The following is a 26,095-nucleotide window of genomic DNA, read 5'->3' as shown; positions in this document are numbered from 1 at the left end:
TGGAAACTTGTTGCAAAACCAGATCTAACATGTGGTTTTATCACGCATTCTAAAACCTGTGATGCTTGCAGAAGCATCAGTCATTTGCCCCTCTTACCAGAGGCTGACAAACGCATTTGAAGGCAAAAGATGAGAGAAAGGAAAAGGACACACAAGAAAGCGGGAATGCAAACCTCATTTTAGGTTTAGACTTTTTCTTACTGTGATCCAGTCCAATCATATCCTGCAGGATCAGAGGTGCCATAGCATCCTAAATTTCCAGAAGACTAGAGGAGTTAAAGCTGCCTCTTCCAGTGTACATGGCAACCTCTCCCCACCTCTACTTGATGAAACATAGTGACACCTCATGTATCTTTATCGAAGACACAAACAGGCAAATTGAAGGTCAAGAGTTATTCATCCAGCCATTACAGCAAGAGATCTTCAAGACAATGTATTAGTGGTACACAGGTTGCCACAGAGAATCTGCAACAACAAATCCAATTTATGTTGAACTGCACAATATTCCTGAAAATATTGCATTGTTGTTCACCCGTAAAAGAACTTTGTGGTGTAATCTTCAGACTGCAGCAAAGAGGAAAAAGCTTATACATCTGCTAGAGAGTTGCACGTATTTTATGGTATTTAAGATAACCCCATAGTTGTTTTCCCTCCAAGAATTTCTTCTTATTTTGTACTAAAAATATCATTTTTTTCATATTTTTCCATCTGTGAGTGGTTTGCTGTATTACAGTGATGCACAAAAATTACACACAATTATTTCAGTGTAGGCGATCTCACTTACATTGTTATTTATGAGAAATCACAAGAAGGGACAGAACTACCTTTTGTTATACTCCACTGCCTTAATTTAAGCAACTGCATCCATACATAAATGTCTAAATACGCAGCCTAGTTATCAGAGGAGCAGGTCTTCTGCAAGGTCTATTGCAACTCTGAAAATCAGACCACTTATTACTTGTAATAAATTTACTACTGTGTGTAGACTGAACTGAAAGACTAGTTTGAAAACTGAGAATCGTTACCTGAAATTACAGAAAACCAAAGCAAGCCCTGATCAGTAACATTTTCTTGTTATATGAGCAAAATCCTCTCTGTAGGGTGGGAAAGAAAAAAAGGAAAAAACAAAGCAAGTCTTCTATCGTAAAGCTCTACAGTTAAGCAGGAAAAATGCTCATCTACTCTCAAAAATGAAAGATCATTTTTGGATTAATAAATTTAAACACAACAGCCATGAGAGAAAATTACCAGAAGTAAGAGTTAGATGCAAAAGGCAGCTAGAAATTAAAAAACAAATACAGCTATACTATATTAACTGTATTTCACCACAGTATTTTAATACAGTAGCCTATTTTTCTATCCCAGCCTGTTTTGATTTTTAAATCACTGTAGCAATTTAATGAGAAAGCTAGTTTCACTAATTGAAATGAAAGGCTAATTTTACCAGGTCATTGTACAGACAGAATACAGACGGCAGTATTTAGAAAGCTGGAGACTAGTGTCTGCACATAGAAATTTAATTAAAATATGAGTTTATATCAACTGTTTTTATTAGATATCAGCAGTTTACAAATTTGAATTAAGAAATAAAGTTACAGAACAGAATTAACTTGAGCTCATTCTTGGTTGTGAGGGTTTTTTCTTCACTCATAATTGTTTTTATACAGGATATCATGAACAATCAATTCTAGACTGTCTAAAACACAGCCACACTATATTTCTTCATTCAACATTGCATAAGTTATCAAAAAACTACGATTGTTCTAAACATTTTTAACAAGTATTTAATTAACTGCACTATTAGGCCCTTTATATATTTTAGTTTTTTTTCAATTTGTACACAATACAGATTTTTAAAAAGCACTTAAGGATTCTATATTGCAATTTTTTTTTAATTTTCAAAATTAGGAATAAATAGATTGTTCCCATGACAAGATGAAATCCACTATTCAATATACCATGCGTCTTGTCTTCTCCATACCTCACATCTAAACACACAATTTTCTAGCAGGAACACTGTTTTAAAATACCAATTCCCCATCATTTTAATGCACATCAATTTATGACTGCAAGAGCTTCTACTTCCTGATAAGAGCAGGTTTAACTTAGTTCTATATGTGGCTACAGTCCACTAAATACCACCTCAGTAAATGCTTAATTTAAATCTTCTCCATAGCTCGTAAAACTGTCATAAGACAAGTTATGTCTGGTGAGTAAGGATGCAACTGCACACAGGTTTCTATTAGGAAGCCTCATTTCCAATGTATGGTTCATCCTTCTTTCTCCTTCATGCCTCACAGCCAAAACCAGTAATAAAATAAACTTCCAACATCTAAAATTAAGGTCGCTAAGAAACAGGAGACTGTAAAGGGGAGTAAAAAAAAGAAAAGCATATGCAATGTAACAAGTTGCTACAAGATTTCCGCTCTCTAAAGATAAAGAGCAGTAAGAAGAGGCTGAGCCAGAAAGCTGCACAAGTAAACAAATATGCTGGGACATTTAAAAACATCAACAGTCTTAAGGCAACCTTCATTCGAATCAGCAATATGATTACTTGTATATCTGAAGAAAAATCCTTCTTTAAGGTACTTAATTATGTCGATACAAAAGACATTATGAACCATACCGATCCTAGAAAAGTAAAAAAAAAAAAAAAGACAGAGTTTGTTTTTCATTGAAAGAAATTAATTTTACTTACATTTATAAAATAAATAGTAGTTTAATTCATAAAGACTTAAAGAAAATTGACCAGCATTTCCAAGAACTGAAGTTTATGGTTAAACTCCAGGATAATTAGGCTGATTTTCAAACATCTGGCACCTCTCACTACCTCATACAGGAAATGCAAACTAACTGGAGTAGGACGCATGTTTCACACTGTTGAGACCAAGATGTCTTAATTTTGTGCACAAACATGGATCAAAGGTATTACTGTCAAGTCAATTAAAGAGCCAATACAAGAGCGGGGCTAGACGATTTCTATAGGTCCCTTCCAACTGAACTATTCTATTCTGAGTTATGAACTATTACTACTTTAAAAATAAAGTGACAACAAATAACTTCCATGATGGATTTTTTGTTTCAGTTGTAAGACAAGATATAAACTATAAAAGGAAAAAGATGAAAAAGATATTCTAAGGAAGGTGAGCTATCAGCTACAGGTTTATTTTTAAAAAGATAAAAGACCTACTGTCTACCATGAGAGGCCTACAAAGCTCAAAACCAAATTCATTCTTTTCTCCCTAAAGATGATTCAATGGCAAGATCCATATACTAAATTTCTACAAAAGGACTTAAGCTGATGCTTAATAGCCTCTAATATTTTCACTAACCTGTATAGTTGTCATGACTCCATTAGCAAGTACGGAAAGTTTTCCAGCCACAGATTTCACTCCTTGTTTAAACTGAGCTACATCAGGAGCTGAAGGCAAGACATTTGTAATATTGTAGCTGCCTAAAAGAACACACACACACAAAAGAAGACAACAGAATTTTATATTAAAAGTAGACTTTTTTCCCCCTGAAATACAATATACTACTAGAAGCATAAAAGACTAATGTCTGATTAACACTGTAAAAAACACTAGACAGATCTCAAATTTCTTGAATGCATCTTCGTTTTAAATTTTTTTCAGATGTTCATAATTCCACACAGTGTCATCTTCTACACTTTGTATCCCCAGCTGAGCAATAAATGTTTGAATAAGAGATGATTTATTCTGCACTTTCAATCTGTTGCAATGTTATTTGTCTTGTATCATAAACAGCTGTTATTACCTTGCAGTTTAAAGACGAATGCACCTCAGCGGTGGCTGAAGTGATGAACCCTATTTGTGCGCGTGCATAGGTATGCTTTGCATGCTGTATATACACACATATTTTGCATTACTACACCTGAGGCTTGTAAAATTCTATAGAAATTATAGTAAAAGTTTTAAAACTCCAAAACTAAGCTGGCAATCCACTCTTACTTGAAGTCAATACAGTTCAGCCAGTAAGTGTTAGCTCTACTGCTATTATGAAAAGTATAGGCCTAAAGGAAACAGGAATTAAAAGATGTTTCAAAACTCACTGCATGATAAGCAAGTTTTTAGCATTAACATGCTAACAATTACAATCACCCACTCATTTGCAAAAACAATTACTGGCATGCCTTTATATTAAATACCTGATACTGTAAAAGGCACAAATGGCAGTAAAACAGCATCACAGAACTATGATCTTGGGAATAAATGGGGCTCCTGAGAGGAAGCATTCCAAAACAGACCATTTTCAAAACAGGGACTGCAATCTGTAGCCTTAATTTAGGCACGTAACCAACTGATAGTCATGGCCAGTCGGGACACAACTTGCGAGCAGTTACTGAACCTCGGACAAACTCATCCAGCCGCAGACTCCACAAGCTGCACAACTGTAACGCCCTTTTGACAGCGGCTGCACACAGGACATTTCTACAAACTGGCAGCCCTTCCTTCTTTTCTTTTTTTTTTTTTTTTCTTTTTTCTTTTTGAACAGGTGTGGAGGAGGAAGAGAAAGAGAACCTGCAGCTCCTCTTTTCATGGGAAATTAAAGGCATCTCCCTCATTAGCATGCCGAGACAGCCATGACCTTAGACAATTTGATTTACCTAAGTTAAGTGGCTGACTCATTGTGAGAGGTACATAGTCACATTAAGAGAGCTTCCCACTCCATTCTTTAAAGCCACCTAGCAGCTGTTTCTACAATGCATGAGCACACTTGTTTATAGATTATTTTCAAAAATTCACTGTCACTGAGGCAGCCCTATTTCTGAACTGTAATTTTGACTTCCTTACAATTTGTTCAACTTATCAAATGCTTCAGCATTTTTGTTATTAAAGTAGGGTCACGGAAATAAAACTTGCAGATATAAATAACCTGAGAAAAGCTCTAAGCACTTCTAGCCACATGAAGTTTTTCGTGTTTTTCTGGTTATGTGTGGCCATCTGAAAAACTTCTTGTCAATGAAACAGGAAAGCCACTCCTTTTCTTGTGATTTCCTTCAAAAAATCAGCAACTACAAGTCAGCCATCTGACATGGCATCTTTTGTAAGCAACAGGTATGAAATAACGCAAAGTAAAAGCGTTTTCTTGCAGCCCCCTCTTTTTGGTAAATAGCTCCTACAGCATTCTATACAAAAGCAAGCATCCCAAAACTGTTCTACCCTAAAATCTCAGCAGTGCTCATAAAAACAACTTCAGATTCAAAGGACATTTTATTCTCGCAAGGATCCCAGAATTAGAGCAGTGTTTTTGTTGCCAGCCTCTGGTCTCCTGCTTGCCTTTATTTTATGGACCTAATAATGGCCTTGGCAACAATTCAACACCAGACAAGCTGTCAGTGCAGTCCAAGAAGGGCCACTGTCAAAAGATAATGGGGTGGGGGGTGTAACAGAATAACATGCAGGCAAGATTCTGTAGACTGAATATAATGTGAATTTATAATACACAAACCAATAATTCCTAGTTTATTTTTTCCTCACTATTATTTTAGAGGAGTTAACAACCCACAAAATTTATCAGAAGTTTAGTCTTTAAATTTACTTGTTTGGTTACATGCCAGTCACAGAGAGTAACTAACCTCGAGTCACAGGCAGGTATTTTTCATCCCATTATGAGGAATCTCTGCGTTCCCCCACAAGCCCCAAGAACCTTTCCAAGTGGTCAATGATGAATAATCATGTGTGCACAACTCGTGTACACATAGTAAACATTATATAGTTGCCTGTAAGTACCCTTATTCAGAATACAGTGAGAATTTGATCACATGCGTGTACATAGAGAGGCACTTTCATATATATATATATATATATACACACACACAGAGAGATATGACATCATACAATTTGCCCCATCTTTAACTTACATTTACCTTTTCCTTGTTCATTCTCTTATTCATTACTGTGTAAAAGCCCCACACATATTACACAAATTAAAGGAAAAAATGATTAATTCCATATACAATAATTTCTATGTAAGAAAATTAAAAGGAAACACACAAAGAAAGTACTACAGATAGACAACAAAATAATATTTATCACAATCCCATGTATACTTGAAAACATAGTTTACAAATTCAGAAAGAAATACCATTTCCCTGCGTGTGTGTGTTCCCCACATCTTTTAATCACAAGTATGACACCATGCAAATATTTTACACATCTTTTCATTTTTTAATTTTTAACTTTTTTTTTTTACATTTCAATTGACTAAAATCCAGCTTAAGTAACTGTAACAGGAGTTATTCCTATACTAGCCAGTGTATTCAAAACTTGCTTTCAGGGAATCAAAACTGAACAGTCACTTTTTTTCCCCCCTTCAACTTTTCCAAAGTAAAATCAGATGCTACATACTGCTTGCTTTTCTAGCCTATTTATATAATTACTCACAGATTTCAAGTTCTTCAGTAATACATTTTTCCATTTCTTGAATGAAAGGGAATAAAACTCCATTGAATGAAATCCAGCTGACCAAGTCAATAAAATTTTCTAGTATTTCTTACCTTTTCTATTTCACGTTATTGCACTATCCAAAAAGGGTGTTGGAAAAAAAACCTGTGAGATTTTCAGTGGCCTAAGGGGCTACTTTTGAGTACCTAATGCTTCCTCCTTTCTGATTTGATGAACTATACTCCCCACTGTAAGGTGTTCCAACAAATATTTTAAACAGACAAACCAATTGTAAAATTTCCTTAATTGTTTAGCAAGATCAGTGTTAGAAGCAGATATCGTGATGAATGGATATGCCACGCAACAGATTACATGGGAATATCAAGGCCACTAACATTTTATTAAAGATTCCTCTTAGATGCGTTATTATTATTATGACAGCTATTTTCACGTCTATGAATACATAGGTTATTTAAGGTAACTTATAAAAAAACCTGCCAGATAGTCAATTTAGGTGTTACCTCATTTGTTTTTATAAAAAAATATTACAGTTCTCCTTCGATAAAAATTATTCACAATATAGTTAGTCTATTATTTGCAACAAGTCACATAAAAACCAGTATAAAATACTGAACTTACTGAAATGAAAACAGAGAACTTGAAATTTAAGATTTTTTTTTTTAAATAATGACTACACTTGTTATGCTTGTTTGACCTATTAGCAATACTAGAACATACTGTACTTTGCACACTTCTTGCAGAATACCGCCGACAGTGTAACTAGAAGCAGAGTATGGGAGCGTATTCACCGCATAATACAATTTCTCACTCTGTTCAATATGTACCTGTTGGTTGTTTTTTCTGATCTTCAAACAAGTCAGCTGAACTTATAGATGTGCTTCCAGAAAATCTTTCTAGTCGAGCCCTTGCTTCATACTAGAAAAGAATTGAAAAGTATTGTAATAGTATGCTGTCATCTTTCAAGGTCATGTCAAATAATTCATGAGATTACAGGTACAGTTTCAGAACATAAAAATCCAGCTTAAGTTGACCGTTCTGAAAGCTGTTCCCATTTTGTATTTTTCACATGACTTAGACGGTGTGAGTTTGTCCTCATCTCAACCCATTTCTGAGTTGATCAAAGAGGGAAATTCACCACTGCACAACCAACAGGCCTACTCACTGCTAGATACCCTAAAAAAAGGGGATTGCTGAATAGGCAGAAGAAAACGAACTACACGACCATTAAAAACAACTACTGAAAAGTGTGAAATGCAGTGGTTGGGTACGGTAAGGAAAAAGCACGGCAGTTAACATTATGTTAACCCTTCTAATCACATGATGCTCTTAATTCAGCTTTTTCTGAGTTCTTCGGGAACAGTAATGCATTGATTATATTTTTTTTTCATTACTGTTTACATTGTTAATTTTCATTAAAAATAGGGTTTTTAAAATGATCCCTCACCTCCAAAATGCAACATAATATTAATCTGTTTTTTATTCCTATGCTGATTCAATTACATGTCATTTGTTGAACCATTTATCTGCTTGCTTAGTCTTACAATAGTAATAATGTTACTACAAAAGAAGTAAGCCTTCACACAGCATCAGTCTGATTCTTTCAAAAATAAAGACTCCTGAATAATAGCCTACCAATTCTATCAGAGAGGAATGATGTTGGAAGTAAGTTCCTATGTGCACCTGCAACTTGTACGTTTCTATCAAACAAATATTCAAGAGGACGTAATTCTATAAACTTATTAATTCTACCAATTTCAACTATTTATTGCCTTCTCTTTATACAAGAACATCATATTTATAGTCAAAGAATATTTTAACGCTCAAAAATATTTATCACTGCTTTCTACTTACATCAGCATGATCTTGCCTTCCAAAATACATGTCTGATGAAATTGCTTTTACGTTGCCAAATTTTTTTTGTGCCTCATCTGTGTTTAAAGAAGGTTCATATTCAGGCTTACGACGAGATGTAGGCCTAAAAGACAAACAAACTGCATTAGTGAGCGTAATTTTTATTTATATCATGGTAGAATGAAATAAATCAAACAACAAGCACTATCATCTTTGTTTTGTGAAGCCTAAAATTATAATTGTGATTTATTGTTTTTAATAAAAATTAAATCACTATGAACCCAGGATAAAGAAATTCAGATAACTAAGTGGATAATAGCAGCAAATAAAATTCCAGTGACAGTTTTACAAGATGGTGAATATATAGTATTTCAAATTCATTAATCCTGTATCTTTATTTTCAGAGTTCATTTAAAAAGCAAGACAAAATTATGTCAACAAGGATAGAATATTTCTATAAAACCTCAAAAAAACCAAAACACAATGTCAGTTAAATTCAGATTTAAACTAATAGTACAAAAAGGTTCACCATCTTTTGAACTGTAACTGCCTTCTACCTCAAATGTACATATTCAACACTTGCCTTTTTTCTCCCTTTTTTTAAAAAAAAAATAAATGTACTCAAATAAGGAAGTAATTGCGTTATGGACATGAACTCCTATTTTTTGTAATATGAATCACTGGTCCAGTCTTCAGGAAACAAGAGAACATGCTTGTGTTCAGAAAAAGAAAGAAGTGGTACTTAAGTGCACAAACTGTACTGTGCAGGTAAACGGATAATAATAACTGAAGCAGAAAACAACAACCAAGCACACAAAACCCCATGTTCTTACATTTTGCACTTGATTACAAAGACAAAAACACACTTGTTAGAGAAGAAATATATTCATTTTTTTTCAACATCACAACAATTAGACCTGTTGTTTTTGCAAGTATCTTCAATACCTTCACCCAAAAGCTGAGTACCCTACAGTTTCATTCATTTGGTAACTGGGTTCATTACACAATAAACAAAGCAAGTAAAGCAAATATGCTCTCAGAACAGTGTAAGTATTTGTTTTTCTCGCCATGTCTTTTATCTATTTTTTTGCTGAAATGCTTTGGAAATTACCTCCAACACATATACTCAACAGCACTAAGCAAAACAGTGCTTAATATGTAAATAACTAAACAGGAAATTCAGCTTGCAAAAGAAATTCAGCAAGGAAGTCTCTTGACTACTGATGAAAGTTATGGCCAAATTTTCTCTCTAGACTGAAAAAAATCCCACTACTATGACCAGGACTCAAATCATATTAACAAGCTTGGGCCTGCTATACAAAAAAATCAGTCAGGTTTTCTTTGTATACCTGTCTGAAAATCCTGTACTTTTTGAAGTTAACATTACATCAACATCTCTACTGTTATTTTCTTTCTTCCTAAAAGAATCCGTAGTGTCATCCCATTTAGAGAAAGTACTGCTCCTCAAATCTGAAGAATCATAGTACCTAAAATAAAAGAAGAAAAAAAAGTATTGAAAAAGCAGGAACTTTATATTGTTAAATAAATATTACTTTAATAATTGTTCACTAGCAACTAAGTTTTGAGCACAACAGTATCTGTCAGTGAATAACTTGGATTTCATGATATTGGTTAGAAGCTTTCTGCAGTTGAATCCAATGGATTTTTGTTTTTTTGCACACATATTTAACCAAATGAAAAGTTTTGCCTTTCTTTAGGCTGGATATGGTCATGAATGCAGTGGACTGCCTGAAAGATCGTGTCACATCAAAAACAGCAGAGCAAAGTTCTCATTACTTCAAAGTATTATTTCTTCAGTGTCAGACAAAGTGTTGGAAAGAACACTGTCAAGATACCTGGCTGGTTTAAGAGCTTCAGGAGCTAAGAAAACTTCAGGATGGACCCTGTGAGCAAGGCATCATGATGATTATGCCCCACCCCTTGAAGTGTTCGAGGCCAGGCTGGACAGGGGCTTTGAGCAACCTGGTGTAGTGGGAGGTGTCCCTGTCCATGGCAGTGGGGTTGGAACTACATGATCTTCAAGGTCCCTTCCAACTCTAACCATTCTATGATCCTACAAGGTACGGTGGCCTGCTTGTAAAGGCTTGGTCCTAAGAAACCAGCTATGAAAAAAGCCACCACGACTTTCAAGCCACTTTGAACACTCCAGAGTGCCATGAGCACCTAACCCATGGTATCCAATTGTGCTGTGGTTTCACACAGGGCAAATTTTTGAACTAACGGGCTGACAGAGGCTAATCTCACAGTTCCATATGAGTCAATCTATAAGCTACACAACCAGAGAATCTGCTCCTATTTTCCAAGGCATCAACAAACATAGTTCAGAGCAGTAAGGAAAGCTTTTGTCTCCGGTTTTGGATGTATTTTTTAATACAAATATTAGTATTAAATACCTCTGACCTTTGTAACATCTTTTATTAAAACAATGCTAAATAACATATCTCTTAAAAGGGTGCCTTAATTTAATAAGACAATCTTCTCTGGCATACTAAAACTACAGAGAAAACAAAAAAAAAAAGCAAAAAAAAAAAGCAGCATGTTATCTTGACCTTTTCCCCTTTGATTATCTACACATACCTAAACTTATACGGAAAATACTGGAAATAGACCCCAACTATTAAAATGCCAAAGATTAAAAATTTCCCTTTGTGGTTAAGTAAATTTTCTTAAAGTTTGGATATGACCAGGATAGGGTGTAAGATGATCAAAACGACAGGAACGTAGCAGAACGGAATCATTCAAAAGAACAAGCACAGGATATTAACGTCCGCACCTGTATTTTGTGAAAAGTACCTTTAAGAAAAACACTCTCCATGTTTGTGTTATGAATAGTCAGGACACTGTTTTTGCAGTTTATGAGAAATGTGACACCTTCAGCAGCAAAGTCTCCCACCTCTGCGTATATAAGATAGCATGGACAGATCCGGAATTAACTTCTATAAAAAGCAGGAATCTCTCCCCCTTTCTTCTGACAGACAAAGGGAAGTGCGTTTAGTGCTCTGAGCAAAGGAGACTCACTGCAATGCAATCTTCATCTTCACAGTATCAACCCACAGAGCAGATGTTACACCCAGTAGATTTACTGATGAATGAGGCTTTTTACCCCCTCCACCTTTTAGATACAGGTGAGAAATCCAAAGTAAGAGTCATAGATGAAAGCTGAAAAGAAAGGAAAAACACAGTATCTACTTTTTGGGGCAGATCACTACACTAATTCAATCTTTCACTGTTCCTGTGAGTTCAGGTTGTTTTCAGTGCAACATCAAGCGTAAAATAAATAAAAGGAAAGCAGAAACTCCCAAACAAGAATGGAACACCACCAGAGAGTAGCTGGTATTCCAAATTTCTTCATTCAGCTGCCTCTCTCCCTTACACCAGCTTAGAAATATGGCAAGGCACTACATGCTTTCCTACAGCCAGAGTCATTTTGTTTTCGCCTAACTTTCGAGTTTCTATATCATATGTTCTTATGGTAGCAGAGTGTAGAAGCACAGTTGTTCTGTATTGGGTTGGAGCAGAGCCATCTTTCTTTTCAGTGACAGAGGCTCTTGCTTGTTGCTGTGGCAATCAGGGTCAGCTGACTTGTTGTTTGCCCTGTGGAAAGGTTACACCTGTGGACAGGTCAGGTAACCCCAACTGACTAATAGGGTATTCCAACCCATCTGCCATGCTCAGTATAAAAGCTGAGGGATCAAAAGGGTCAGGCTGGCTCCCCTCCAAGGGCTTTTCTTCTTTGGATTTTCTCTAGTGGGTTATTCTTCAATGACTGACGTCTGAGGAGGACCCTGTCAGCTCATCTGCCTTTTGATCCCGGTCACCGTGTTCCAGTTCCTGTTTGTCACTGAGTCCAGTCGGGAACTTTCCCAGTGCCTGCCAGTGACATCTTCCTAGGAACTTGATCTGGTTTTGTATATGTTTATTTATATTATATCTATTTCATTACATACTTTTTCATTTTATTATTAATTTTTCATTAGTTTAGTTTTTTCTAAACTCACAAATCTCTTTATCTCTCTTCTTCCTCTCCTTAGAGTGAGAGTTGGGGGAGAGTATCTGTTGTCTTGTCATTGGCCAATCTGGCCCACACCATGACAGATTTATTGATGCCCAATGTGGGGCATGAGCTTCCAGTTTTCTCAGGGAATGTCATTCCTAAGCAAAATGTTATATTGTGCCTTTAGAGAACATTGTTTGAAGTTAACAGATACAATGCTGCTGAACGTGCTAAATAAGTTGCATGGTTTACTTGCTCTTTGTATTTGTATGCAATGGTTTAAATGTGCTATTTTTGTATGGTTTGTCATTCAGATGTATAATATGGTTACTTGGATAATGGCTATACCTGTATATTTCAGGCATCACATGATGGATTTTATTACTAATTACACTTTTGGTTTCACCTGGGAAAGGTTTAATCTTGCCCTTCAATGCTTATGTCAAAGAGCTAGGGGATGGAAACCTTTTGGGCTGCTTAGAAAACGAATGTTACTTTCAAAAGATCGTAATTTTGTTGCTTGTTCTCCTGAATATGTTGCAGGAGTGGGCATTGTGTTACATGTGTTGCTGCTACTCATATCCCACAGGCCAATTCAGAGCTGGCACAGATACAAACCACTGCCCAAGCTACCCCCCCATCAGCACCAGCTGCTGCTGTCACTACTTCAGCTGCTTCAACAATGAGTACTGCTGGTACTCAAACTCCAACAGAAGCAGTACAAGTTGCCCTGTTTACCAGGAAGCATAAAACAAGATCAACTTGTTCCCCTGCCCCTTACCATAAAGGCCAGCAGAAGCCAGGTAGCATGGGAGAGAGTTCTTCTGGCGAAGATGAAGGAAAGGGTCCTGCTAAGGCAGCATCAATGCAGGAGGACTCAGATGTAGAGATAACTGTTAAATCCTTCTCTATAAAGGATTTGAGAAACACGAGGAAGGACTTTAGTCCTCAAGAAGGGGAGACACTTATCTCCTGGTTGCTCCAATGCTGGGATAATGGAGCTGCTTCCATAGACTTAGAAGCCAAGCAATTGGGAAACCTGACCAGAGATGGAGGTATTGCTAAAGTGATTGGGAGAAAAATCAAACACTCTCAGTCTCTGGAGGTGACTGCTATCAGCTGTAAAGGGCAGGTATCCCTTCAAGGATGATATCAAATGCCATCCAAGTAAGCGGACAAGCATGGAAAAAGGTATCAAGTACTTGAGGGAACTGGCTGTGCGAGAGGTGATTTATGGTGACTGGTAAGTGAATGTAGACCCTGATGAAATGCCATGCAAACAATCTTTGCTAAGAAAATTTGTGCGGAGTGCAACATCAATGTATTCCCATGCATTGTCAACAATGGTTTGGGAAGGATCCAATATTGATGCACCAACTGTAAATGAAGTAGGTAATAGGGTATGCCAGTATGAAGACAGCCGCTCTCGTCCCCTCACTGTAGCAGCTGTGGAAAAAATGGCTGAGACAATGAGTAAGAAAATAGCCAAGCAAAACAAGAAAACTGATAAACTTTCTCATGAACTGCTTGAAAAACTGTCTGAGAAGGGGAAAGAATCCCACTCTTCCCCTCAACAGACCCATGTCTCGGTCATTAAGAAAAAACACCCTCCTACAAAACAGATTCAAGAGAAACAGGACCCGCTTAGAGATTTCCTGTGGCTTTGTGTCTGCAATTATGGAGAGGATATGAGTAAATGAGATTTAAAAAAAAAAAAACCCAAAACTACACTGGTCCTACAACCATGAGTCCTTGAGTTGCAAGGTAAAGGAGATGGAAGAAAGAATTCTTCCAGCAGGAGGGTGGCTGTTCCAACCCATCGTAAGCAGTTCTCCAGTCCAATAGGAGCTCATCTGCTAATCATAGATGGTGTCCTCAGCATTAGAGGTGCCCTGCCTCCAGCCACGAGGAGGAAAGGGATAACAGAGTTTATTGGACTGTGTGGTTCTAATATCCAGCATGATTATTTTGCTTTTGGGCATATATTAAGATGATATTTAAATTACTTAACCTCTATTTCGAAGTCACATTTTGGAATAAAGGATAACAACCACCTTACCACGTCCAAAAAAAATGACTTTATACTTTCTTTAAAGAGAATGAATTTGTGCACCATCTCCAATTAGATTCTACTATTGCTATAACTAGAAGAGCAAGAGCTGTGAACAGCTAGGTTACAATTATCTTCTAATTATTGAACCAAAACAGATTTAAATGCCTCTTCCATTAATCCTTTGCATGCTAGTAGGGTTATGAATAATTTGAGAGCAGTAACAGTTCTTTTCAAGGAACAAATAGAGAAGCACTGAAATGATAGTTTTATTTTAGAAGACTGCTGCCAGTTTACTTGGTACCATATTTGCATTTCTGCCACCAGTGATTGCAATACCAAGTAATGACACAAAAGCCTTGCTGGTTTTATTTGCCTGTCTACAAGTAATTAGGTACAATTTTTTATGTTTCTGTGGTACCAATCCAACAAAGGCAGTTTATAAAAGCAACACCTGTTTCTATCTATCAGTCCAGAAACACCTGTTTCATTGCAACTAGTGCCTGTAGGACTAATTCTTCTTCTTCTCCCTCCCAACAGCAGCATTTTATAGTTTGTTTTGCATTCATGCTCTGATCAAAGATTCATCAATTATTTTATAGACTTTTATGTATTTGAACATAAAATATAAGCAAAAAAATAAGACAGCAGATGTCTACACAACACACTTAACACACAATACCTCAAAAAGATTTGTTTTTTGCATTTAGCATGCGTCCAGTTAAAAGACTGATGCAACTATAGTATACCTAGTATCAGACTCCAATATTTGTTTAATTTTAAATTGAAAGTTGAGGACAGAACCACAAGAATGAACACAAGTCATTCCAACAAAAAACCCACTGGATTCAATATAGAGCAAATAAAAGCTTATATGGCAATTGTCTGTTCAAGTAGAGACTACACGCTGAACAAGACAAAGCCTGTAAACACATAATAACCTCTCTTCTTTGTAAATACATCTGTCATTGATGTAAGGTCAACTGTTTCACAACTTTTCTGCTTCAGATATGCCCTGAAAATATGCTAGGTGTGTAAACATGTTCAATTGTCTTCTGTTTTGATCTTTAAGTTCAAACATATTGTATATATTTAAATATAAGTAACATGCGTTATATACTTCTGTGCCCACTCAAAATAAAAAGCTTATATGTTACCGTGAACTAGAAGAGAAATATGAGTCTTCTACATCGTCGGTGTACTTTTTCTTCTGCTTTGCAATTGAAGGTGTTTCCTGCTCTATTGTTTGCATATCTGAGGTGATTGAGTGAGAAATGCCACTGTCAACAGGAAGAAAATAAGTATGTAAAGAGATGACAAAGCTAACACCTTAAAAAGGAAAGAAATGAAAGCCCAAATCCAGTTTCTGAAGCTTGCTGATAAAGCCCAAGCTATACAAACATTTAAGAAAAAAGGAGGAGCAAAAAAAAAAAAAAAAAAAGCTGTGGAAAGCTGAACAGTAGTTTTCTGAAGTAGTGACAGGACTTCTGAACACACATACCATTCCAAAAATTGGAAAACACAGCAGTGTGACTTCTTCAGAGTTTTGGCTTGTAGAAGATAGACTATACTTAAGGTTGGTACTATTTAGTGAGAACATCATGGCTACTTCCCTCACAGTCAGATAATGGGGGCAAATACCCTACAGATAACCTAAATTGTAGGGTAACTCCTGTCTGGCAGGTCAGAACTTAACTCTATCAGAAGCAATCCTGCCCCTTCCCTCTGACAGATACTAGATTCTTTGATGATATTGTTTAAGTTTCCATGACACACTGCAGTATATTTTTTCGTTTCCTAAGTAAAATGAAGAATAACTACATAAAGCCACGGAGTATTTTAAATACAGTTTATAGAACTTCACATACCTTCGGGTGCTGCTAAACCCCATGCCAAGTCTCTCCAATTCACTTTTCTTCTTACCAGATAGATTAAACTTCTCTTCTTTTGTTTTAATATCAAGATCTCTGTAGGCCAACCGTAAAGATGATACACTAGAACAAAACATACAGTTAACATACAGCTGTAAAAATGCTACACCGAGTGCCTAACCCAATACTGGTAGAAAATTAACAATATATATTGTAGTGCTGTATGTTCCATGTTCACTGAAAATATTCATTATTAATTGGATTAAATTCCAACTATACGGATGGGATACCTAAAATACCCCCTGCCTCTTACCCAATAAGTACAAATAAAGCCGAATATCTGTATATTGCCTATGCTCTTAGAAAGATTGTTTTAAATAGTATTCAGTTCACCAAAACAAAATAAACTAGGTAACTGCCACAGGGTAAAGAAAGTTCAAGAGGCAAGAGTCTTCTGTTGCAATACTTAAATTTAACATATTTTAGATTTATTTCACGTTTTATTCACATGCATCAATAGAATGTCTCTTATTTTCTGTGCTAAATGAGAATAACACTAAGGTTAGTTTTAAAGATAGCATTGGGCTATTTCTATAGTAAATCATCAACTGTAGAAATATATATTTAATGGCCAAAAAAAAAAAAAAGGGCAATGGGGGAATTACTGTTTGGCCCACCTCATGTACATTTGGTGTTTTTTTTTTTTAAAGCAATAATCAAAGTTTTATTTGCATGAGCTAGTCTCTGGTAGTATTTAAAATGTTGACAATTACTTCATTAACATGAAATTAGGCTTCATGTTTTACTGTTGTATATATAATTCATACTTACAGTGGCTCTTCCTTCTCCGTTGTCTTACTGCTATGATGTTCCTCTTGTTCCTTCATTTTATCTACAGCTTGCGCTTGTTTTTCTATCTCATTAAAGCTTTGGCTGCTCACTTTTTGTGCCCCCAATCCACCTTTTTTGGCACCAAGCTTGATTTATTAAACAACAAAAAAGCAAAAGACCCAACACTGTAATTTACAGTCAACTCAAAGCAACAGCAAACACTATACTCTGTTCAGGAGTATATGCAAACAGCAATGAAAATTTGGAGCAGAGAAAATATTTTTTCGTGTTTTGACCTTCTACATACTTCTTCTGCTAACTCTTACAAATTTAGTTAGTTCTGCAGTCAAACATCCCAGGGTAATGAAACTATTATAGTTTTAATTGTTCGGAGCTTGGCACGCTCAAGTAAGTGTTGTAATATGTAGCACAACTTTAGTTTCCCAATAATCATTTTGTTGCATAGGAATAACATAATAAAATTGGTTGCAATGAAACCATTTGGTGCTCATTCACTTCAATCAAAATTTGTATTTAGAAGTGGCAAAGATTCTTCAATTCGTTTTCACAGGCAAGTGTTAGTGTGTTATCTTAAGATTATGTATTGATTTATTCATATTTTCAATAAATGCGTACATAGATATTTACTGATTCATGGTAGAAGAGCAATATAGAAGTTTTCTATATATGTGTATGCACGATTAGCCTTCGCATGTGACAAAGCATTGTAAACTTTTTTTGGATAAACACATCAGCTGAGAGGTTCCAGTTTTGCACTCATTCTTTTAAAATAATTCTATTTCTAGTTCATATTACTTCAGTAGAGGGATACATATTCTTTCATTCATCAAAGATTTTAAAAACACTTAATACTACAAATATGAATAGATAAAATGACGCCAATTCAGATGGGGGCAACAGAACTCAAACTGCTGTTCTCAGTGTCCCGTGTGTTTAATTCCTTATCTGCAACACTGCAGCAATATTAATTTTCACAGTACTCATATCTTACCCTTTTAATGCTTTAAAGTCTTCATGTAAAAGTTCTGGCCTACATACATATGGTTTTAGGCTCTGAAGCTACAGTTCACAAACTGTACACACCCCTGTGAACCTAGTTATATTCTTCTTACTGTAAGAACTCTTCTTACGTCTTACTTACTATCTTCATAAACCATATAGAATAAGAAATTCCTCTTGCATGTTAGGGCCCTCTAGTGGGAACAAGAAATAATAGGCTTCAATCTAAATTAACCTGCTCCAATAAATCTTCAAAATCTTTTGCCATAGAATAGCCCAGACTGAAAAGAAGTTACTCCCTGTAACATATTGTCACCCTAATAGAATCACAGAATTGTTAGGGTTAGAAGGGACCTTAAAGATCATGTAGTTCCAACCCCCCGGCCATGGGCAGGGACACCTTCCTCTAGCCTAATATTAGGGCTATTTTCTTTGGCCTCAGGAGCCATACATTCAAAACTTAGGTTTTTTTTTTTTAGCTAACTTGAGCTGTCTTACTCAGATTTCAGGTTCCTTGAACCAGCATACTCAACTCTCCTCATGCCTTCTTTACACAGACCAGATGCCTAAGAAAGTGCTAAGACCCCATGTAGAAACAGGTCTGTAAACTATCTTGAAACTATCTTGAATTGAATGCAGCTGCAGGTTATCTATAAATACAGCCAAATACCACATACTGCTATGTGGTATGAGATGAGGAGTGTTCCAGAAACACATATTGAATGTCTCAAACTCACCTTATATTGACAGACTATGCCACACATGCATATTTAGCATGTGTGGCATAATAGCACTCAAAAGTGCTATTGGAACTCCCTCTGTTTTCAGGATTTGCTACAAAAAGATCTCAATGCCAACTAACTTAGGTGAAAGACTGAAGAAACCCTGCAACCCAGTATCAGCAAGTGATAAGACAGACATACAATACAGATAAAAATATGCATTATTTATATAACACTTACCCCCTTCTTAGCTTGATTTGGCTTCTTTTTTATGAAGGTGGTGCTCTCTGCAAGGATTGAAGGTGCATTACTTGACATACAATTTTATTAATTCCAGAACTGCAGAAGATCATTTCCACAATATCAGCCTCAATACAGTTTTTGGAATTTTTTTTAATGCCTTGAAGTATTACAGTTTCTACACTAAGAGACTGAGATACTAAACTGACTTACAGGGAACAAAGCTGTGAATATCTCCAAGAAAATGTGGGAAACCGTCTCTGATTGAGGATACGGTATCTCTCGCAAATACACAATAGTAATAAAAATACAGCTCAGTTTTCAGTTGTAGATACCTGCTTTTAAACAGAACAAGAATATGGTACTCGCTATTCTGAACCAGACTAGAGGTCCACCTGATCATGCGTTATTTCCAAGATAAATTGTTTCCTGGATAGAAAGGTATTGGCTATGTTTGAAACCACCAATGATACAGATAAAACATACCTGTATCATCATAAATGAAATCACAAACATTGACAGAGGTGACAACATACTCTCTAGATTGAATAGATTTGCTCAATTGCCTAAGTACAGAAGTGGGAGTCTAACTTTATGTATAAAGTTTGGAAGTTCCAGCCCTGATGCTTTGTATTAAATATTGAAACATAGAAAAAACAAACCTACATTCTGCTCTGCATGAAGTCTGACACAACTCCTAACCTCGGTATTTTTCATGAGACCCTAATAGGACTCACTACATTCTGTAAGGCACTATATTGTGCCTTCTTGACAGCTACCCTTAACTAGGGTAAATCTCCTACAAGCAAAAGTTTTCAATCAACATCTCCTACTGAATGCTTGTACATACAGAAAAACTAGTTTGAGCTGAAATATAGTTGGAAACAGGCTGTAAGAGACAACCTGTAATTTCCCCTAAACAACGACTCTCTCAGAGCAGCCTGAGGGAAGCATGCAACAATGGTGAGAGATGAAGGGGAGGGGAAAGAGGCCTTCTGAGGAATGTCCCAAACACTTGCAAGTACCAGGCCTTCTGCTCAAAGAACTGATGAGGCTAACATCTGCTTATCTGTTGTGTGACTCATGTAGGAGGCCTGAGGAGCACAGGATGCGCCCGGAGGTGTCTGGAGGAGGAAGTCCTATGGAGACAGGACAGCGCTGATTTTCATTGGCAAGGACAAGAGAACAGGAACCTGCGTAGTTTTTTGTTTCTTCGAAAGGCTGCTGTGCCAGATGAATGATATTTGCCTCATTATCCGCAAAATACATACTAAAGTTGACACCCCTGTATATGCTAATGAAGATTGCTGAGATCATGCTAAACATATATGACAATAGCCCTCGTCTGTCCACCCAAATCATGCTACATGCCACCAGGGGGGTGTGGGGAACCCGAGAAGAAACTGCCCCAAACTGCCCCGTCGCAGTGGGACTGGTCGTAGCGCCCCTATGCACACACACCCTCCCACACCCCGTTGGTGGGACCAATGCACACACCCCCGCTCCCTGCCCCACCCCCCGTAGGCCAGACCAAGACTGGAACCAGGACCAGTGATCTCTTCATCTCTCCCTCTCTCCTTCTGTCTCTCCTTTCCTATCCCTCTGTTTCTTTTTCTTTTCTCTTTCCTTTTAAAGTTGTTAAGTAATGCAAGGCATACCTTACCACTCGCCATAATTCACTGTACATCTGTTGCTAAGTACCGCTAACCATAATTTGTTGTACATCTGTTACTAAGTAACACAAGGCGTACCTTACCACTGCCACATTTTTGTTATATACCTAATCAATTATCGTGGACCTAGTTAAGAGCCGTATTAATCACTGCAGAAATCTAATAAATATTCATATGGACCTTGAGAGTTGTGTCATCTTAGTCATGCTGGGGACTTGCAAATCTGTCATGCCCCTCTCTTCTGAGTGGAGAGTGACACAGGCATATACAGAACAGAAATTCTTCATGTAAGATAGAGCTTGTGATGCTCAAAACAAACAAGAAAAGCACTTGTTTTATGAGAACATGTGTTAAAAATACAAATGAGAAAACCTGTAAGTGTATGCAGTTAACTATTTTTCCTAGTATCCAGCTTGCAAAAAAACCCAACCTAACAAACAAACAACAGAAAAGCCCAAATGACCAAAAGCAAACACAACCAAGTGAATATAAGAACAGTGACAAAGACCATACCTTCCTGAAGTACTGAGTTAGTCCCATTCGCCACTTCTTTACTACCCCTGTGCTGCTGAGAATCAATATGTATTCTCAGAAATGTGCTCCTGCAGGCCTGCACGATGATCCTCAAAATGATAAATCACTGGTGTATTTTATTCTATTCTATTCTGTTTTCCTCAACTTTTTTTTTTAAACTTGCTTATGGTATGATACACTCTTCAGTGTTAAGTAAACTAAGACTCTGGACATTATTCCAGTCTGAATATTTATGTTCAATTTTCTGAAAAGGGAGCAAAACCTACATCTAGATAGAAAGACTGACCTATTAGTACAAGATGTGTTTACCTAGCATAAATAACAGGCCATTAATCACAACACAATGCTCTATTCCACCTATGTGCTTTAAAGGCAGAACTTAAAGCAGTCTAACAGGAGGTGCAAAACATTAATGGTCAACTTTACTAGGTGTGATACCTGTTGCTTTTAAATTCATCAGGTCAGCTAAGATAAGAGAGATAAAACCAGAACAACACTGACTAAAATTAATTTCTTAGAAGGAGTACACTGTTTAACAGAAGAAGCTGTAACACAAATTCAGATGTTTCAACTAACTCATGCAGACTGATATTAAAGTAAGTATTCCACATCTCTTTCCAGTCACATGTTCTCTGTACAAATGAGTATTTAAGTACACTATACCAGTTGCTATCTTCTGCTTACACTCATTACCTAATGCAGCTTTTGGTGATGTGCTAAGGCAATCAAGACTTGGTCCATGTACTGGTCCTAAAAGATAATGAATAACAAGGGTAAGAATATTAGAAGGCTCTTTAGAATGCTTAAAATACCAAAACTCAACTCACTGTACTGTTTGATACACCTAGTGTAATACATTACTTCTATCACAGCTTTACCAGTTACTAAAAGAGCAACAGGCACCCAAAGATTGATCTGAAGTCTTTTGATTCAAATTTTAATTTGTATCTCTATTAAACTCTATTAAAGGAACATACAGTGGCTCACATTCTAGCATAATCTGTCTAAAAGGTCCTTCCTCTCCAAAATTCTTGCGTTACTAGCATGGTTAGGTTATTTAACTATTAAAGCAGTGCAAAAAGAGCCTAAACAAAGAGACTAACAGAAAACTGCAGCTTATTGTTAACAAAGAATCAGTCATACCTTCATAGCATTCTGGAATATTTTCTGAAGTATTCTGCTGTACGGAAACTGGCTCTGATACCACCCACTGTGTATTCTTTGCCTTGAAAAAGATCACAAATTCAAAAGTGCACACAAAATAGAATACAGCAAATAAATATGAGCACTGAGCTCAAAGACTGCCTAAGCATCACTGATTAGTTAATATTGGATTCTTATGATTACAGCTTCTAGGTTTAAAACCTGTTCTCAGAAGGGCAGTTATTAAAGTTAGAAGAAATGCCTATCTTTATTAAAAGCAAGCTGGTTTCAAACCACTCCTGAGCACCTGTGTTTCCCTCTCAGGAATTTCAGTATGTTTACCATCAAAAAAAATAACAGCTATTTTAACTGTGCTTTAGATTTATTTATTGTATGCTGGCTATTGTCTTTACTCAGTAATACAGTACAGAAAATCTGTATCATTTATTTACATACAATCACCAAGTTTTCTCCCCACATTAAGCTCTTGCACTTCCAATTTTTCAACACCTAATTTGTGATTGTGAGCAGTCTTCCCAAAGTCTTCCTGATGAGTCCTCCCACTTTCCTCAGACACATCCTCTTCAACTGGCAGGTTTGTGACCTGGTCACAACAATATCAGCTTATTATTACCTTTTCCACCAGTGCTGTGCCACTGCCAATTCATGCTTATTTATTCCCTAAAACCTCAATCTCAAAACTTCCTGACATCTCTCTCAAAACATGCATACCCCAATAATCTCTTGCCCTGAGGCTGCTTGTCTCTACCCTCCTGCCTTTGCAGCTACCCAAAAAGTTTGCTGTGAAAATTTACTTTATCCTACCCATACATTCTCTTAAGAGGGTTTGTATGAAGTTCCTATTTCTCGTCCTTAACCACAGAAATATTTACAACACTTTTCTGCTTAAAGTTCTTTATCTTGCCTCAGTTTATGCTCTTCCCACTCAACTGCAAGTATTCTTCCAAGTTGCCTTTTGCAAACAGAAATACTCCATTTATTTTTCTATTATCAGGACAGATGATTTTCTGGTAAAGACACTTGACTAGAATTCACAATAACTGTTTTTTTTTGGTCTTTGCAATGAGCATTTCTGACTAATACAGCAACCTCCCCAGTCTGTAAAAATATAAATACTATTTCACTTTTTCAATGACATTCAAATATTGGCTGTAGTAAAAGTTCCTAAAATAAAACCAATCAATAGCAAAAAGGCTGAATTTCCCTTTAAAATGCACCATTTTCAAAACCTCACAAATAGAACAAAAAAGTTACATTTTGAAAGGTCACAACTGAATAACCAAAAGGAAAAAACACACCACTTTTCATTTAAATTACAATTTTTTTCTTAAGTATCCCATATACATTAGAAAGTCACTAAAAAGTTACGTCATCTTTGCTGTGTTCTTTACCCCGGTGTACATACGAGCAACTTGCGTAGGTTTTTATTACTTGCTGCTTATGCACATGCACAACCATAACATCATGACAGGGGAATTAACATGCATATTAACTGGTGAAGATTTTTCGCAAGGGCTAATCTGATATACCCAGGCTCTTTGAATTCTTCTCTACCCAAAAATATGCCTCATAATCATACTTGTGTTTTAGGTGTTCATAGACTGCAACTGTACTAGAAAGCAATTATAGTAGAACACTTAATATTATTGTAATATTTAGGAATACTACTCTAAGTTGAAGATCACAATTGCTGAAGTTGTTTTCACTGGTATTTTTAAAATACCAGACTCGAGAGTCTCTGAAATATTAATCTGGGCAATAAACACACCATCTATCACCTTAAGGAGGTAGGAACAAATAAAAGAAAACCAGCATTAGCAATAGCGGTTGATAGACCGGAGGGACGGGATGTCATTCAGAGGGACCTGGACGAGCTAGAGAGGTGGGCCCGAGCAAACCTTATGAAGTTCAACAAGGCCAAGTGCAAGGTCCTGCACTTGGGTTGGGACAATCCTCGTTATCAATACAGGCTGGGGGATGACGCGATAGAGAGCAGCCCTGCAGAAAAGGACCTGGGGGTACTGGTGGATGAAAAGCTGGACAAGAGCCAACAATGTGCGCTTGCAGCCCAGAAGGCCAATCGCATCCTGGGCTGCATCAAAAGAAGCGTGGCCAACAGATCAAGAGAGGTGATTCTCCCCCTCTACTCTGCTCTCGTCAGACCCCACCTGGAGTACCGTGTCCAGCTCTGGAACCCTCAGCACAAGAACAACATGGACCTGTTGGAGCAGGTCCAGCAGAGGGCCATGAAGATGGTCCGAGGGCTGGAGCACCTCTGCTATGAAGACAGGCTGAGAGAGTTGGGGTTGTTCAGCCTGGAGAAGAGAAGGCTCTGGGGAGACCTTATAGTGGCCTTCCAGTACCTGAATGGGGCCCACAGGAAAGCTGGGGAGGGGCTGTTTGCAAGGGCAGGTAGCGATAGGACAAGGGGTAATGGTTTTAAACTAGAGCAGGGTAGGTTTAGATTAGACATTAGGGTGAAGTTCTTTACAATGAGGGTGGTAAGACACTGGCACAGGCTGCCCAGAGAGGTGGTGGAGGCCCCATCCCTGGAGACATTCAAGGCCAGGCTTGATGAGGCTCTGAGCAACCTGATCTAGTTAAAGATGTCCCTGCTTACTGCAGGGGGGTTGGACTAGATGACCTTTAAAGGTCCCTTCCAACCCAACACATTCTGTGATTCTATGAAAGTGCCTTTAACATTTTCAAAGAGGCTGTAAGTGTTTTGGAGGAAGAAAAAAAAGCTTCTGCTTAACAAGAGTTTTAAGATCTGTTAAGCTTTACTGATAAAAAAACCAAAGTTATCCCATAGTATATTTAAATCAGAGCACTCCCAAGCAAGGAATCAGGAGCCCAAGGGAAATTGTAAGCCTACAAAAAAATATATTTTCATTCCACATTTAGCTATTATTTGGGTCGTTCTAAATTATCACCTTAGAAAATGGTTCACATCCAGGAAGAATTTTGAGACCCACAGAAAGGAAAGCAGATAAATGTTAACTCACTGACCTACCCTTTCTCAATAACGTTTTCTTTCACGGTTTAATCTTCAACATAGATCACAGTTAACCTAAGCGTTTAGAAAGCTAACAAGAAGTAAATACATGTAATCTATACCTTGGGAGAAACATGGGATGCAAAAAAGTCTTCCTCTTTGTTTTGAGGTGACACAGGTGGCATTCCACATCCATCTGTCCACAGCTAGAATTAAGAGAGAGAGAGAATTTTACAGGACAATTGCATAAATATATTTTTTTCAAATGCACTAATCTTAAAACTACGCTCTTTTTTTCAGGTTAAAAATTTATTGATTTTTTTTTCATGGTACATGATTTTTCCTTATGAATTTATTCGAGCTTCAATATATGCCACTCCTGTTTTGTTTGTTTGTTTTCTTATTTCATACATCTTTGATGTGTTCCTTCAGATTAACCATTTCCTTCCTAACAAAATGCTCCGTATAAACTCTGCTGCAGCAATACTGTCAATATTTAGTATCACTAGAGCTTTATAATTAGGTTTTTTCATATTCTCATATGAGGTATTTTCTCTCTAATATTCTTATTTTGCCCAAAGCAAAAAAAATTGAAACATAACACTAATAGTCATTGGAAACAGTTTTCAGAATTGCATCAGTGTGGTTTGGTACTCAGATCAATTTTCACATCTAGTTGCAGAGTCCCAAAACCTCTGCTA

At 36.8% G+C, this 26,095-nt stretch overlaps 1 protein-coding gene across 2 annotated transcripts in view; it reads right to left on the bottom strand.

Moving 5' to 3' along the window:
* Nucleotides 1-1,528: 1,528 nt before the first annotated feature.
* The window catches only part of ARFGAP3 (ADP ribosylation factor GTPase activating protein 3), a 36,221-nt gene continuing 11,654 nt past the window's right edge, over nucleotides 1,529-26,095 (bottom strand). For both annotated transcript variants that reach the window (XM_054221465.1, XM_054221475.1), the window contains 12 exons: nucleotides 25,517-25,600; nucleotides 22,379-22,460; nucleotides 21,929-21,985; nucleotides 19,029-19,075; nucleotides 17,047-17,192; nucleotides 16,213-16,338; nucleotides 15,502-15,624; nucleotides 9,629-9,766; nucleotides 8,280-8,403; nucleotides 7,253-7,343; nucleotides 3,333-3,454; nucleotides 1,529-2,631 (listed from right to left, as the gene is read on the bottom strand). In XM_054221465.1, the coding sequence (XP_054077440.1) occupies nucleotides 2,614-2,631; nucleotides 3,333-3,454; nucleotides 7,253-7,343; nucleotides 8,280-8,403; nucleotides 9,629-9,766; nucleotides 15,502-15,624; nucleotides 16,213-16,338; nucleotides 17,047-17,192; nucleotides 19,029-19,075; nucleotides 21,929-21,985; nucleotides 22,379-22,460; nucleotides 25,517-25,600 (1,158 nt within the window). In that variant the 3' untranslated portion in view covers nucleotides 1,529-2,613. The remainder of the gene's footprint in view (nucleotides 2,632-3,332; nucleotides 3,455-7,252; nucleotides 7,344-8,279; nucleotides 8,404-9,628; nucleotides 9,767-15,501; nucleotides 15,625-16,212; nucleotides 16,339-17,046; nucleotides 17,193-19,028; nucleotides 19,076-21,928; nucleotides 21,986-22,378; nucleotides 22,461-25,516; nucleotides 25,601-26,095) is intronic.

This window comes from Rissa tridactyla, chromosome 1 (genome assembly GCF_028500815.1).
Source record: "Rissa tridactyla isolate bRisTri1 chromosome 1, bRisTri1.patW.cur.20221130, whole genome shotgun sequence".
NCBI classification, from domain to species: Eukaryota; Metazoa; Chordata; class Aves; order Charadriiformes; family Laridae; genus Rissa; species Rissa tridactyla.
This window is presented reverse-complemented; position numbering and strand designations above follow the sequence as displayed.